Source organism: Eptatretus burgeri, chromosome 10, assembly GCF_056783735.1.
Source record: "Eptatretus burgeri isolate ZD-2024b chromosome 10, Ebu_testis_v1, whole genome shotgun sequence".
NCBI classification, from domain to species: Eukaryota; Metazoa; Chordata; class Myxini; order Myxiniformes; family Myxinidae; genus Eptatretus; species Eptatretus burgeri.
In genome coordinates this window covers 29,933,878-29,951,018 of record NC_140970.1, presented here as the reverse complement: position 1 = coordinate 29,951,018, position 17,141 = coordinate 29,933,878, and the positions used below count along the sequence as shown (strand labels likewise).

The following is a 17,141-nucleotide window of genomic DNA, read 5'->3' as shown; positions in this document are numbered from 1 at the left end:
TGAGGATTTGTCATTCCTTGGGTGTCATTTCCCTGGTCTCTGTATATGCTCTGATTGAGGCGAGTGATCTCACCGTGAAGGATGTATTCCATGATGACTGTTGTTGTTGGATGCTCGAGTCTTGTTGATCAGTGCCCCAGGTGAGATACTCTTCTAGTCTTGGGGGATTTCATTGCATCGACTGGAACTGATGGGGATGGTTATGAGACGTGTGTTGGTCCCCATGGGTCTTGAACTGTGAACCAGAATATCACTAAGTTCCTTGACTTTGCAAGAAGTCATGGACTGAGGGTGGCTGGTTCATGGTTTCAGCACCCACAGGCTCATCGCTGGACTTGGTATTCCAACGGTGGTAGTGTGGCAAAGGAGATTGACCGTGTGCTCGTTGATGGTCGCTGGAGGATTATCCAGAACTGCAGGGTCTACCGGAGTACTCAGTTCTTCGATAACGACCACAGGCTTGTGCTGGCAACTCTGAAGTTTCAGCTTAAATCCGGGAGAATGGCACCATCTCGGCCTCGGCTGGATGTTGGCGAGCTCAAGGATTACAGGATAGCTGAGGAATTTGCAAACAGGCTGAGTGGTGATTTGGGGGTCTGGGTGCTTTGGGGAATCCTGAAGCGTTGTGGAGTGCCTTCCAGACCACCATCCTTGATGCACTGTCGGGCGAAGAAGAATTTTTAGGTCTCAAGGGACACTAAAACTATTGAGCAGAGTCACAGGGCCAAGCTTAATGGCAGAGCTGAGCTGTTCAGGGAGTTGAGGCATAAAACTGTTCATGTGCCAAGGGTGGACAAGGTGGCCATTGTGCGAGGAATCTGGGAGGGGGTGGAGCATTACCTATGATCAAGTGATTCTTGTCCTGCTTACAGGGGAATTCGCGCATTGCATTCCTCCAAGCCCATCCCTCGGTGTACTGCAGGTCGAGCAGAGGGTGTTGGGCTATTGACAAATAATCCGAAGGGAATGCCTGCTGGGCTGGTTACTTTGAGCGGCTGTACCAGGCTAATCCACCAGCTGTTGAGTTGGATGTCAGGGGTGTTACTCTCCCTATTGCTGACACTCCAATCAACTGTGATCCACCTTTGTTTGTGGAAACACAGGCTGCGGTGAACTGGTTAAAATTGAGTAAAGCTCCGGGGATCTGTGGCATCCATGCTGAACTTCTCAAGGCTGGTGGAAATGTTGTACTCATGTCATTGCATGCAGTTCTGTGCTCTGCCTGGAACACGAGCATCATCCCAACTGACTGGAAGAGGGGCCTTGTTGTCCTTCTCTTGAAAGGGAAGGGTGATCGCCAAGACTGCAACAACTACCGAGGGGTGACGCTGCTCTCAGTGCCGGGCAAGGTCTTTGCTCGGATAATTCTTTATTGCATTCGCCACCATCTGCTTGAGTACCAGTGCCCAGAGCAGTCAGGCTTTATCCCAAAGAGGTCAACGATTGTCCGTATCCTTACCCTTTGGGTCCTCACTGAACGCAGACGAGAGTTTTAGCAGGGGCTGCTTGCAGCCTATGTTGATCTCTGTAAATCGTCCGATTCGGTGAATCCGGATGCCATCTGGAGGAGTCTTGGTGTTTGTGGGGTGCAATCAAGACTGATCAATCTGATGTCTGAACTATAATCTGGTACTGAGAGTGCTGTGAGATGTGGCGATACCATCTCCTTCTTATTTCCAGTTGTTTCTGGAGTTCGTCAGGAGTGTGTACTGGCCCCCACACTTTTCAGCGTTTGTATGGACTGGATTCTGGGGAGGATGTCGGAGAGATCAAGTTACAGTGCATCGTTTGGGATTGTCAAGATCTCTGACCTTGATTTCACAGATTATGCAGTCATCCTTGTGGAGGCTGGATATCCTTTTGGGGACCCTCGAGGTGCTGAATGAGGAGTCTGCGCAACTGGGATTATGGGTTTCCTGAGTCAAAACGAATATCCAGGCTTTCAATGACATCTTGGACGATGCGATATTGTCTGTACCTGTTTGTGGTGAGGATGTTGAGGTCACGGAGAGATTCACTTTCCTTGGCAGTGATATTGATGTCTCTGCTGGCTATGAGCCAGAGGTCAATAGACATCTAGGTCGGGCCGAGGGAGTCATGGATTCATTGAATCATGGGGTGTGGTGCTGTCGGTCCTTGTGCAGGAGGACGAAAGTCTGAGTTTTCAGGGCCTTGGTGCTTCTAGTCTTGCTCTACGGATGTGAGACTTGGACTTCGACCAGGGATCTGAGACTGAAATTAAATTCGTTTGGTACCAGGTCTCTTTGGAGAATCCTTGGCTATAGATGGTCGGATTTTGTGTCCAACGAGCGGTTGCTGAGAGAGACTCAAATGAGATTTGTTACCTGCATAGTCAGTGAGTATCAGCTGCGGCTGTATGGACATGTGGCTCGTTTTCCTGACCCTGTTCATGCTCACCAGATTCTCTCAGCGAGGGAGCCTCACGAGTGGAGGAAACCAATGGACCGACCACGTGCCTCGTGGTTGCAGCAAGCTGATCAGCATCTCGAGGAGATGGGGATGGGTCAGGCATCTGCCTAGGGGATGGCCAGACAGAGACCATTGAGTACCGGTGGAAAGTGGACGCAGTGACGCATTTCTCCGGCGCATGCTCCCATACCTTTCCTGACCTGACCACCTAAACTCCATCCACATCAGGTCACCCATCCAAACTCAGCAACCAGGCAAGCAGGAAACTGGTTTGGAATGTCACTCTAAATCCAACAATGACTGAAAGATCTGTAAGGCTCTATGCCCAAGATGGGGGTCAGTGTTCATCAATCAACAATATCAAGTTCCCTTCATAAAGCTGGCCTCTATGGATAGCTGGCAAGAAAGAAGCCATTACTGAAAAATACCCATCTAAAAGCTTGGATGGAGTTTGCGAAAAAGCATCTTAATGATACTGCAGGCATGTGGAGAAACGTTTTGTGGTCAGACGAGACAAAAGTTGAACTTTAGTATGAATTCAAAGCATTAAGTCTGGCGCAAGGCTAACATCTGCACATCACAAAGTCAACACAATCCCTACTGTCAAGCATGGTGGTGGCAGCCTCATGTTATGAGACTACTTTTCTTCAGCAGGGGCTGGCAAGCTTGTCAGGATAGAAGGGACAATAGACGGTGCAAAGTACTGGAGAATCCTTGATGAAAATCTGCTTGACTCAACCATGAATCTGAAAGTGGGTCGGAGATTCACATTTCAGCAGGACAATGATCCAAAGCCTACAGCTAAAGCCACACTAGAGTGGCTGCATAAGAAGGAAATAAATGTTCTTGAGTGGATCCAGTGAAAGTCCTGACTTGAACCCAAATGAACATTTATGGCGAGACTTGAAGATTGCAGTCCATCGACGATCCCCATCAAACTTGGCAGTACGAGAGCAATTTTCACGTGAACAATGGGCAAAGAATTCACCATCTCACTGTGCAAATCTGGTAGAGACCGGCCCAAAAAGATTCATAGCAGTCATTACTGAAAAAAGTGCTTCCACCACGTACTGACCTCAGGGGTTGAATACTTTTACAACCAGTGAATTTTGATTTGTACACGTTTTTTTGCAGGTATTCCTAACGTGTAACCTCCTTCCACTATAACAGTGTTTAGTTTGATCTCTGAAGTTGTAAATAAAAAAGTTCATTTGGACAAATTGTTTCTACATAATTCCTAATTCATCTACATGTTGTATTATTGGTTGGGTGTGAATACTGTCGTGTCCATGGGGGTTAGCCCCAACTTGGACGGATAGCCGAACAGTTCTCCTTTGGAGGCGAACAGCCAAGATTCTCGGGAGATTACGGCGCGTGTGGGATGGGAGGGTGTCGAGGCGCATAGCAAACGGAAGCACAGCACGGGTTTATACTTCAACCCACTACAAATAGACAACACAAGCAACTTAAATACAGGGTTTAATGAAAATAAATCAAATATCGACTATGGTAATATTTCAAAGAGTCATAATAAAAATGGAGCATGAGGAAAACTAAATCTAATTTCGAGGCACCTCCACACAGACTTTAATACAGACAAGGGAACAGAATAATTAAAGAAAAATCCCTCCTTTATCCCGGCACTTAGCTGTGTGCCCACGGGTGAGTTTCTGAAGCTTGAAGGTCACCAAACCGCATCATCACTCCGTGGGAAAATGCGCTCAAAATGGTGCCCAGCCGCTCTCTGGGTGGGAAACATACAGGAGGAAATTTGGGTGGCGATACTCAACACCCGGACTCAGAAACTGCCGTGCAACTTCTTTCGTCGATCGTGCTTGCCGACGCCGCTGCTCTGCAAAATGGCACCGTCTCTTTCTCCGATGATACAACACGAGGCTTCGAGGCTGGTCTCCCACGATCCAGCCAACAGTCAATGGCCAGTGTCTTGTTCCACCATGCGAGCCAATTTGCTTCAGCACGAACACCACAGTCTTCTTCACCGTGTCGAGGGGAAGCCAGCCGTAATGCCCTTCTTTCAACCGTCGATCCTCCTCTCTCGCTTCTGTCACGCTCCAAACCTCTTGTCCCGACTGCCTTCTTTTTTGCACAACGCGAGATTATCCACTCCGGGGGTGTGGTTTGCTCGCTGTCATTTCTGGAGGCAGGGGGTTTTTTCGCCTGCTTGGATGTGCAGATCGGTGGTTGTTTAAATTACGTGATCCCTTCTTATCGCTGGTCTTGAAATGCAAAAACATAGGAGAAGGTCATGGGGGCAATCACATATTGGGAGAATCACATACTTAAACCCTACCTAATTTAACACAGCACCACCCCCCCCCCCCATGTGGTGACACGTACCACTCAAGCTCACAGTTTCCCTACTTAATTTATATCGAGATGTTTCCAACACGCCCATGGGCCAAGCTAATCTATACAATCCTACCTTTCCGATGAAACTCCTCCATCTACCCAACAAACATAACAATACTTTTGCAGGCCACTGTTTTTCTGAAAATCACAGAGAAAAACACGGCTGGGCCTTTCTCCACCAAATTTTGCATAGGTGTTGGGGGTACCCAGGTTCAGGCCCCCGGGAATGTGTGGTTCTCTGTTTCAGCCGGTCACCACAGCGGGAGGGAGTCAGTGTTTAGAGATATATTAAAATATGGGAATTCTGCACGTATGTATGTATGTATGTATGTGTGTATGTTTGATTTATTATCGAATCGAAAATGGCTGGGCGAATCTGGGGCGACGACTTGCAATTTTCACCTAAATGTGTAGAATAGTGTAAGTGGCTTAACCACTGATCCCTACCTAAGGGAGACAGTATTGACACCATATTTTGCTTTGGAGGGAACGGGTATGAGAGGAGAGGAGAATGGTACCATACTCTATGCAGAGTGTTGGCGCTGCTTAAGCAGTCTCCTTGGCTATTGGGCACAATCCTGGACAGGTCGCCACTCCTACACAGTATACTAGCATGCTGACACTCATTTTGCCGACCTCGGAAGGATGACAGGGCGAGTCAACCCCACCTGGCATTAATTCAACAGCTGAGCTGGATTTGAACTCGGGACCCGAGGATCCAAAGCCCACCACCTAACCATTAAGACAACACCAGGTATATAGCAGGTATTACTGCTGTTAATCAAGGAAATGGGATACCAGTGTAATTCAAAGGTGTGTTTTTCCCCCTCCCATATGGTGGGTAAAAAGGGCAGAAAGGGAAGAGTCTAACGGCACGGGATGTTTTGTGTTATTTGTTGTTTCATCAGTCCATTCAACATGAGTAAAATGATGGAACATAAGATGATTTCATTTTGTCTTGGATAACGATCAATTTCAGCTTTCTTATAATTATTTGGAAATCCTTTTTCATCGAAAATTACTTTTCTTTTTGGATTATTCCATTCCTATCTTGTAACGAGAATCGTAATCAATATTTACGTTTGAGTTGCACTTTTATGGCTTTACCTCCAGGCACAAAGCCGGAACGTAACAAAAAAAAAATCTCCACCCACGCCCAGTGGGCACTAAATCTGAACCTGCTTTTAAAGTAGCTTTGCTGGATCTGCTATAAATGGCGTATGGCCAAGCCAAGGACACGTTTGGAATTGCGACGTCAAGTTTGGGGATCCCAAATGCATCATCACTGCTATAAAAGCCGATGCAGTCTTATTCTTGGACTTGTTGGCCATGCTCCCAAAATAAAAACGGGTATCAAATGTACGAGGTCCGTCTAAAAAGTAACGGGACTGACTTCACAGAAATTTTATTCCAAAAAATATATTGAAATCACAGCTTGTCCCCTTCAAAATAGTTTCCCTCCAGTCTCACACACTTGTGTATCCTCTTCTTCCACGCTTCGATGCACCCCTGGAAGGCTTCTTCTGGAATCCTCCGGAGCTCCGTCGTCACGGCCCTTTTGATGGCCTCCACATCAGGAAATCGGGTCCCTTGGATCACCCCCCTGAGCTTGGGGAAGAGGAAAAAATCACAAGGGGCCAAGTCTGGCAAATATGGGGGTTGCTACAGAGTTGGCACGTTCCTCTCCGCCAGAAACTGTCGGATGCTCAGGGCACTGTGAGCAGGGGCGTTGTCATGGTGGAGCACCCAGGCGTTGTTCTCCCACAGATCCCTGCTCTTGTCCCGGACTGATCTCATGAGGTGCCAGAGGATCTCCTTGTACACGTATTGATTCACTGTTTGACCCTGTGGTAGAAACTCGAAGTGGACGATGCCCTTGATGTCAAAAAATGCGATGAGAATCACCTTGACCTTCGACTTCGACATCCTTGCTTACTTTGGTCTTGGTGATGCCGGACTTTTCCACTGACGACTCTGCCGTTTGGTCTCGGGATCGTATTCGAATATCCATGATTCATCGTCAGCAATGACTCTCCCGAGCAGGTCTGGATCGTCCTCGAGGCGCTCGATGATGTCTTGACAGACAGTGACTCTGCTGTTTCTGGTCCTCGGACAACAGCTTGCGGACCATCTTTGCACACACCTTGCGCATTTTGAGATTTTTAGTGATGATGCTCCAGACAGTGTCCTTGTTGATGGAAACTTCCTCAGCAATCATCCGCACCGTGAGTCGATGACCTGAACGCACCATCTGCTTCACACGCTCGATGTTGTCCATCGTTCTGCTCGTTGAAGGTCTTCCAGACCGTGGATCGTCTTCAATCTCCTCCCGTTCCTCTTTGAACCTCTTGTACCATTCAAATTCACGTGTACGTGACATCGTTTCTTCCCCGTAGACTTGCTGCAGCATTGCGAAGCATTCGGAAGGTGTTTTGCCAAGCTTGGCAAGAAACTTCAGATTGGCTCTTTGCTCACGACTCATAGCACGATGACTTAGACTAGACCACGTGTAAAGCATGACCTGTAAAAAAAATCACACAATGAGCGCAGTCAACCATCACCAATCACATATATTGTTGGAATGTTGCGAAAGACTGACGCAACCCGTTCATTCAAGTTGTGTAAGTGGAGCACACATAACAGCAGGCTCAGTCCCGTTACTGTTTAGACGGACTCGTGATCTTGTCCATATAAAACTGAGTTTTTGTCTGTGGGTCAACAGCCCGACCCGATTCTGCAGGCCATGCCTTTCCCTCCGGCTGCCCAGAAATTGCCACCATATTTTTTGCTTTGCATACCTCTGAGGGTTCATAGTTGCCTCTGATGTACATTTGAAGACTGAACAACGTATTTTCTATCATTAAATGAAGGTACCATTTTGAGGAAACGAAGGCACATTTTGATTGTAACTTAAATGAGGTATTGCATGTTTTGTTCACAGCGAATGTGGCAGCGGTTTAACCGCCAAATGAAGGTACCTTAATCCTGACTATAATTCACCAACTGGCATGTGTGTGCGCGCGTGCGTGCGTGTGTTTTTTTTGTGCTCCTCCTCCAGTCCTGAGCCAATTTAATCCATACTTGCTACAGAGGATCAGCATCACCTAAATCATGTATAGGGGTGTTTTTTTTAATCTTTGCTGGTGGTCTTGGGGGTGGGGGAGGGGGAGAGGGAGGGGAGAGGACATATCGCGGGTTGAGAGACATAATGTTGTAACTGAAAATTTCCCATTTCCTGCAAATCGCGAATGGAAGATGAATGGTGTTGAAAGACATGAGAGCCATTTTATTCAATTTCGCCAAAAATGCAGTTACAACATTATGTCTCTCAACCCGCGAATATGCTCTATGTAAATGTGTATTGTGTAACGCCGCCTCCAGGTGGGGGAGGGTATTACAAGTCTCCACCATTTACAGCACAGTATTCCTGTCCCTATGTTTTCCAGTCCAGTGAAGTGTTTTGAATTATAAGCAGGAGGTGTGATTTTACTTGATGAATGTAACCTGGGCAAATGTATTTTTTTTTTTTTTTTTGCCTATACAGAGCTGTCAGTTACCCGTACACTACCGAAATAAAGGTATGTGTTGCATGCTTAGAAAATACGTCGCCCTTCGGGCGGGTACTCCGCTCGCTCTCATAATGCAGAGGAAAGAAAAAAGTGCTCTTTCATTTGAAATCAAAAACTTTTGTTTTTCGCCTGACTTTTCAAGGATTATAAACAAACTGAGAGACATGTAATTCACACGTGATGTGAATGAAATATACATTAAAATTGTCTTCGTCGTGAAATGTCTGTGTCCGTAATTAATTGGTCGACAAGCCGGTGAAATTCCCGAGAGATATTTGTTGTTTACACATAAATTTGAAAGAAAAAGTTGTGTCCGTACATGTCCACATTCATACACTCAACATCACCTTTGAGTTTATGTACAATGTACATTTGAAAAACGAAAACAACACGTTGAAAACTGAGCAAAGTACATTTACATTATGACGACAATACTCATCTATAATAATGTCAGTGTGTGTCCGACCGTCCATCCGTCCAGTTCCTCCATAACTCCAAAACCACGAAACCCAGCGGCCCCAAAGTTTGCATGCATGTTAAGGGAATGCCAAGGTGGTCCATGAATGAAAACTGGGTGTTTGGGTTAATTTAAACACCTCTTTTGAAGATAATTTAGGGGATGCTCATCACGAAAAACCAAAATAAGCCTCACCAAGATGGCTCGCCGCCATCTTGATCAGCCCTCTGTCAGCTCGCTAGAGTCTGAAGCCGCCATTATTTTTGGCCTGCTCAACAATTCCTTGACTTTGAACAGGCCGCAACGGTTTCTTAACGATAATTTTTTTTCCCCACTTTCCTCACTTGTATCATCGATTGCCTGATCATCATACCTACAAATTTCTAGATGCATTGCAATGCTTATAAACACCTGGAAACGCCAGCATTCATGGCTTTATTTAATTTCCGCCCATTCCATAACCTCCAGAATCTCTTGATCTCAGCCGAATTTCAAAATTTAAACTTATTGACTGACTTAAGCAGTCGTTCCGACTGCTAAAAAAAAAGTGTTCATTTGTCCAATTCAGACATCGCTTGGGCGTCTTCGGGTGCATGGTGTTCATATGACCGATCGGCAATCAGTAATCGCTTGCCAAGCCGGCTGTTCCTTAGCAACCGTTTCATTGGAGTGCTTGCTTGAGTGCTTAAGCCACTTGGCACTGAATATATCGATTGACTTGAACAAAGTTCAGGGCCCACCCGTCTGCGTTTGGTCATGGGTGCCTCGTGCAGTGAGTTGGTCGGTGGTTCGCTCACTGAAAATGCGCAAATATTTTTTTTTTGCACCACGTTTTCCCGTTTTGTCCTACGGCAGAGATAAATACATCTACAACTAGAAGGGCACTCGGTGGAGCGCATACCGTCGCCACGTAATGCCTGATCCACGAGAACATATCAGGCTCAATCAATACATGTTTGAAATATCATGCTTTACAGTACTATATCGTTTTTGGCCACATCTTTCAATGGTGAAGGATCAGTTTAAAAATTAAATCATTCTCGTATCCAGATCAGGATTCGGACCTTCACCAAAATCGAATCAATTTGTCATGGTCATACACCCAACCTGTCCACCAAGTTTCATCCGAATCCATCCACAACTTTTTGAGATATCGTGCTATATATTAGTTTAGCTGTATCTCTCAATGGTGAAGAATCATTTTTGACATTCTAGTATTCGGATTCGGATCCGGATCTTCACCAAAATCTAACCAGTTCGTCCTTGTCACACACCAAACCTGTCTACAAAATTTCATCCGGATCTGTCCACAACTTTTTGAGATATCCTGTACACAAACAGGTAAACAAACAAACAGACAGAAAGGGTGAAAACATCACCTCCATCACCTTAGGTGGTGGAGGTAAAAATTAAACTATTCATTTTTACAAGTTTCTTCAACCGTTTTGTTGTGTGTTGGTTAAGCCACATTGTGAGCGCTCTTCAAGCTTTGATGGTGATACCGGAGTTCGATACTGGAGGAAGGAAGAGAAAATATATTGGATGATTTCAATGGGTAAAAAATGTTTGCAGTTGTTCCAAAGCAATGAATCACCAAATCACAGCAGGACAGCCCAGAGGTACGCAGGCTCGCTCTGATCTGTCTATCTTTGGTTCAAATCCAGACCCAGCTACAAACTGTCACCCCGGTGTTTCACAGGCAGGGTGATTCATCAATATGTGTGCCGTCCCTCGGGTGGACGTTAACCTGGGTGTCACATATACTGGAACCCCCCCCTTCCCCCACTCTCCTCTCCCCTCTCTGACTCCCTCTGTCCCCACTCCCCTCTCTCCCCCTATCCTCTCCCTCTCTCACCCCTCTGCCTCTCTCACTCTCTCCCACCCCTCCACCCTCCTCCTGCTCCCCTACTCCTCCCCCTCTGTTGAGGGGACTGTAAAGGACTGATAGTTTAGTTTTGAATTTAAAGCTGCTTCCCCATAGGGGAGCATATACGAGTCACATTTGGAGTGAGCCGATCGCAGGGGAGCAAAGGTCTCTGCATGTGTGAGCATGCATGCAGCAGGCAGGCCTTTGTCAGGTAGATAGCATGGGTTTTAAATGCTCCTGCCAGCTTCAATATAAAACCCGGTGGTTAAAAAGAAAATTCTGCTATTTGGACACATTTTTTTTTCCACCCATCTCCTCTCCTCATGCTGCCATCCCTTCTCCTCCCTTCATGCTGCCTAACCTTCCCTTTCTCTCACGCTGCCTTCCCTTCCCATCATGCTGCCTTCCCTCCACCTCCCCTCACAATTACCCCCTCCCAAATCCCTCCTGTTTCCACTCCCCTCCCCCACAGACATTTTCCTGCGGTCTCAACGTGCTGTATGAACATGCTGTTTTAACGTACCCCATTTCGTTCAATCCTGCATTTACCCCCTCCTTCTCAACAAGTCCCACTGCCAAACGCAAGTTCAGATCCCCTCCCCTCACGCTTACCTCCTCCCAAACCCTCTCCCCCTCCCAACTTCCCCTCCTCTCTCCCCCATCCTCCTCGCTCCCACCCCCTTTCCCAGAGTGTATTACGATGTTTGGTGAGGAGTCGCTCTCCCCTTCCTCATCCTTCCCCCATTCCTCACCCCTCCGAGCTCCCCCACCCCTCCTCCCTCCTTGCTCCCCCCTTGTTCCCTCTCCCTCCTCTCTCCCTCTCTTCCTCCTCTCTCCCTTCCCTCCTCCATCTCTCTCCTCTCCCTTCCCTTCCCTCCCCTCCTCTCTCCCTCCCCTCCTCTATCCTTCCTGTCTCTCTTTCTCCCCCCTCCCCTAATATTCCCGTCTGCGAAGTGACGGGTTGTATTCCCTTGTGATTAATATTTGAAGTCTTTAATTTAAAAAGCGTCCTTTTGTCAGCGTTTTGCACGTGCTGTAAGCTGTTGAAATGACTAGTGGTGTGTTCAGTTATCAAGCAGCGAGCTAGCGCTTGTCAAGCCAACCATTCCTTCTCAACAGTTTTGAATGGAGTGCTTGCTTGAGTGCTTCAGCCACTTGACGAGCACCCCACAACAAACTTCGCACCTGAACATATTCATACACGGTGATGATGAGAATAAACATCCATACCGTGACTTCTTTTGGCCATATCGATGAATTCGTCCCTCAGAGGGCAGGTTTTTATACGACATGTGGCAAGTTAGATGCGACGAGGCAAGTTAGAGGTTGGTAGGAATCGAAAGTGGGTTTTATTTTAATTATTTATTTTTACACAAACGTGGTTAAAAACCCTGAAAATTCCTTTGTGAGAGGAGAGGAAGGGAAGGGGTGGGAGTCTGGAGGGTGGAGTGGGTTGGGAGTCCAGAGGGAGTGGAAGGAGGGACCCGGTGTTGCCGAGCAACGCCGGGTACCCTTGCTGGTTGCTTTTAAGAACAATTATGACTGGTAAAGCATGTGCAATTTGTACACAAATAACACTGTTGGGCTTTGTTTTTCAAGGTCAAAAATGAGGAATGGACTGGAGAAGGAAATGATTGCTTTTCATCAGCAAAACCTCAAATCCCGGTAAGACAAACTCTGTTTATGTCTGTGCTTTTACCCTGAGGCCACGTTTCCTCCCAATTCCCAAGCACTCCCTTTTTCCATGTTATGGTGATTCTCGCACTCCCCCTCTCCCTCATCTCTTTTTGTTTGTTAATTGTCAGTTGGTTTCTTCCTTTTCTGTTTCATCCCCATCTTCCCCTTCCTCTTCTTGCTGTGTTTCATTTACCTTGTTTTCAGTTTTTTTTTCACCCCTATGTGCTCTTCTCCCTCTTCCCTTGATCTCGCTATGACTTCTACTCTGCTGTTGGAGTTTCCCCCTTTCCATTTTGTTCCCTTCCGTTCTACTCTAACTGTATCCTTTTCTCCTGACAAGGTGGAGAGCTTGCTTTCAAACCTCGAGTCAGATTCTGCAACCGGTCCAGACGGCATCAGCCCACGTGTCCTCAAAGCCTGCTCTTCTGCTCTTGCTCACCCTCTCTCTGTTCTATTCACCCTCTCATTTTCCCAAGGTCATCTGCCATCTGCTTGGAAATCTGCTAACATCACTGCCCTGCATAAAAAAGGTGCAAAAACAGATCCCTGTAACTATAGACCAATCAGCCTTCTCCCAATCATCAGCAAGGTTATGGAATCCATCATCGCTTCAGACATGAAATCCTTCCTCTTCTCCAATGGCTTGATTTCCAATCATCAATTTGGTTTCAGACCAGGTCACTCTACCCTGGATATGCTGCTTCTGCTCTCCCATCAATGGATGGAGGTCCTCAATGCCAGACAGGAAATCCGAGCCGTATCCCTGGACATATCACGTGCTTTTGACACAGTCTGGCACCCTGCCCTACTCACCAATCTCTCTTCCCATGGTATTCAAGGCCATCTCCACTCATGGCTCGCAGACTTCCTCTCCTGTCGCAGTCAACGTGTGGCCCTAAATGGAGTTCTTTCATCCCCTCTTCCTGTGCAGGCTGGAGTTCCTCAAGGTAGCGTTCTGGGCCCTGTTCTTTTTCTGGTTTTCATCAATGATCTCTCGGACTCTCTGGAAAATCCTCTATTTCTCTTTGCCGACGACTCCACCCTCTGCCGTACCATCTGTCATCCCTCAGACCGGCAAGCAGCAGCTTCTTCGCTCACTGCAGATCTGGATAAAATCACAAACTGGTCCAACACGTGGAACATGTCTTTCAATCCAGACAAATCTCACACTCTCACTATGTCTCTTCGAAATGACCATTTACAAAACCCCCCCATCCACTTTCTCAACAATCCTCTGGAAGAAGTCTTTTCTTTCAAGCTTCTGGGTCTCACTATCTGCCATGACCTTTCCTGGGAAAGTCACATTTCCAACCTTGCCTCAAAAGCCAGTCACCGACTGGGAATCCTCCGTCGTGCAAAGTCCTTCCTCGGCCCTCTTGAGCTCCTGACCACTTACAAAGCTTTTGTCCGTAGCCTGATGGAGTACTGTTCTCCCCTCTGGGCTGGTGCTCCTGCCTCCCACCTTTCTCGACTTCACGCTGTCGAAACCAGGGCATTTAAGATCATCGGCATCTCCCGCAATGAAGCTGAGTCTTTGGGCCTCTCACTCAATCACCGCAGGTTGGTCGGTGGTCTTTCTGTCTTCTACCGACTCCTCTCCAGCCTTGCCCCCCCTGCTCTCTCTGCGATTTGTCCCAACCACATTTCCACAGGGCGCTCAAGGTCCGCCAACAACCCCCTTCTGGTAAAACTACCAAAATCACGAATCACTGCTCATCTTCACTCTTTCATTCCTCTTTTTTCCCGCCTTTGGAATAAACTTCCTCACTCTATTCTTTCCCATTCTTCCCTCCAGGCTTTCAAAACAGCTGTTCACCACCACCTCTTATCTTCCCCCATCCAAATCCTCGATCTTTTCTACCCCCGATAATCCACCCAAGCCCACTCCCTTCAATTCTCCTGCTTTCCTTCCTGAAAGTCCCTGAAATGTCCATCTTCTCCTCGCCATGTTCCCCGTCCCATCCCCATCCCTCTCCCTTCCACAGTTCACCTAATGTGTCTGTTCCCCAATGTTTTGTCCCTTCCACTCCCGCCCCTCTTGTCTCATGCCTCCTTGCTGTGAGTTGTGTGTTCGCTCTCATACGAGCCTCGACCAAGGTATACAAAAAAAAAATAAAAAAACTCTTCCATGAGCCTTGATCATGTATACAAAAAAAATCCCCCCCCCCAACACCGCACACCTACGTTAGTGGCATGTTATGTTTTTTTTGTCTATCCATCGGTTATGTACAATAGCTTTCACAGTTTCCTTGTTCGTTCTACAGGTGCACAGGAGGCACATGTATGAATATGTTGGTTGGATCATCACTGAAAGTTCTGAGGAACACTCATCTCCGTGGGCCTCGTGTTGAGGGGTCTGCGGTCTCAGAACACATCGTGTTGTCAATCTGTCTATGTTTGACTTGTGAGCAACATTAATCATTGACCCTTGACAAGTTTCAAGGGTCTGCACAACAACTCGATAATCTTCGAGCACCACTTTTTTGTTTGTTTATTGAGCGCTTGCAGAACGTCCCCTTTTGGGTTATGGATGTTCAGCCGACTGCACTGAAATTTTCCACACCGATGTTTTGCAACATCACGAGGTGGTGTTATCACCAATATAACCGCACAGCTTTCTTCATGGATTCGCTGTGGTTTCCCTGCAATGCAGGAACTTGATGTCTGATCTCCAAATCTCTGATCTCGACACCGCAGCTTTTCCATCTTTAACAGGGCCTCCATCTCATGGCGTATGAATTCCTGGCAACCCCTTGTGGATAATAAGATCGTAGAATATAATTTCACAAGAATATTTCACATTGTCACACAAATCCCTCCCCCTTTTCTCTGGTAGGCTGATACCACTAATGCAGATGCCTGTTCCGAAGAAGCTAGGACATATGCAAATAGGAAGGAGCCATACTGAAGACTTGGAGAAACAACTACAGTCAGTTTTGGAGGCGCAAAGGGACGTCACGGTGAGAGACACAGACACAGACACAGACATTTTGTTAATAAAATCGTAGTTGCTGCCTGTTGTTTTGACTTGCTGCTTAGTTAACGCTAACCGTGCCAATTCGTCGCTTCACCGGCGGATTTAATCAAAAGACAGCATGTTGTACTTTACAAACACATTACATGTCTGTCTGTGAATCTTGATGAGGATGTGAAATGTGTGAAAGGACGATCTTTACCTCAGCCACCGAAGGTCCACAGAGATTATGTATTGACCCCTGTTTGTTACTTGGAATATTTTTTTTTTGTGACAAGTGTGTTGATCACTTCCGTTTTGTTTGTCTGTCTGCTCACCTTTAATTTCCTACAAGTCAAAATTTTAAGCCAATCTTCACGGAACTTCACGAAATGGTAGAGTCGGTGATCCGACAATCCTATTTATTTTTGAGGTCAAAGGATGAAAAGGTCATCATAGGCCAAAGGTCAACTTTTTGAAATTTCTAAAATCCTCAATTTTCATCCAATTGACTTGAAATTTGAAGAGCATTTGCAAATGAAGTCACTGAATTCAACCAACTATTACTTTTGATGTCCATTTAGGCCAAAAGGTCAACATAGTCCAAATTCCTAAAATTGTCAATTTTCATCCGATAGATTTGAAATTTGAAAAGGATTTATTATTATTATTATTATTATTATTATTATTATTATTATTATTATTATTACTTTTAAAATATATACATTGTTGAGACTCGTCTCAGAGCAAACGCACAGAACTTATAACAAGGGGAACAGGAGACAAGAGGAGCAGGAGACGGAAGCACAAAACAGTGGGGAACAGAGTTCCACATGAGGAGATCTGTGGAAGGCAGAGGGATGGGGTGGAGTACACGGGGTAAACCAGATGGACATTACAGGGATTTTCAGGAAGGAAAGCAGGGAATTTTTGAAGAAGGTGGATTTGGGGTGGATTATCGGGGGTAGAAAAGATCATGGTTTTGGATGGGGAAAGATATGAGATGGTGGTGAACAGCTGTTTTGAAGACATGGAGGGAGGAATGGGATTGAATGGATTGCGGGAGTTTGTTCTAGAGGTGGGAAAAAAAAAAAGAGCATTGAAAGAGAAGGTGAGTAGGTTATCATTTACATAACAGGTCACTGAATTGAATGAATTATTATTTTTAAGGCCAACATAGGCCAAATTTCTTGGTGGACGAAACTTGTTGGACAGTTTGTGTGTTTGACAAGTACAAACTGATGAGATTGGTGAAGATCCGGATGCAGATTTGAAAAAAAATTTCATTTCCCCGTGCACGCGGAGCGAAAAGCTGGGTTAAGCAGTTGGTTCATGTCTGTCCGTCTCTCTTCGCCCGTCCATCTATAAACGCCAGTTTATGATTGAGGAACAACTTAATTTAAATTGATGTTATGTGTTATATTTTGAACACGAATCGAAACATGAATTGGGAAACAAATCTGCCCTTTAACAGGACTTTGTCTCGAAATTCGTCACAATCGCACATGCACGGAGAGGAATGACCCTTTTTACCCCTGCCACCAGAGGTGGACGGAGGTTATGTTTTCACCCCTGTCTGTCTGTCTGTCTGGCTGTCTGTCTGTGAATACTGGATATCTCAAAAAGTTGAGCACGGATTTGGATACGAGAATCTTTATGCCTCCTCTGACGAAGTTGCCAGGAGCATTATGTTTTCCAGTTGTCCGTCCGGCTGTATGTCCATCCGTCCGTGATTGTTTTTCGTTACCGCGACAACTTAACATCGGCTGAAGGGATCCAAGTCAAACTTGGTACAAGTGTGTTTAATGATGTAAAGAT

General features: G+C 46.2%; 1 protein-coding gene across 2 annotated transcripts in view; it reads left to right on the top strand.

The window, feature by feature from the left end:
- The window catches only part of LOC147018202 (uncharacterized), a 49,796-nt gene that overhangs the window by 25,000 nt on the left and 7,655 nt on the right, over nucleotides 1-17,141 (top strand). For both annotated transcript variants that reach the window (XM_085897668.1, XM_085897667.1), the window contains exons 3-4: nucleotides 12,293-12,358; nucleotides 15,207-15,330. In XM_085897668.1, coding sequence (XP_085753794.1) covers nucleotides 12,293-12,358; nucleotides 15,207-15,330 — 190 coding nt within the window. The remainder of the gene's footprint in view (nucleotides 1-12,292; nucleotides 12,359-15,206; nucleotides 15,331-17,141) is intronic.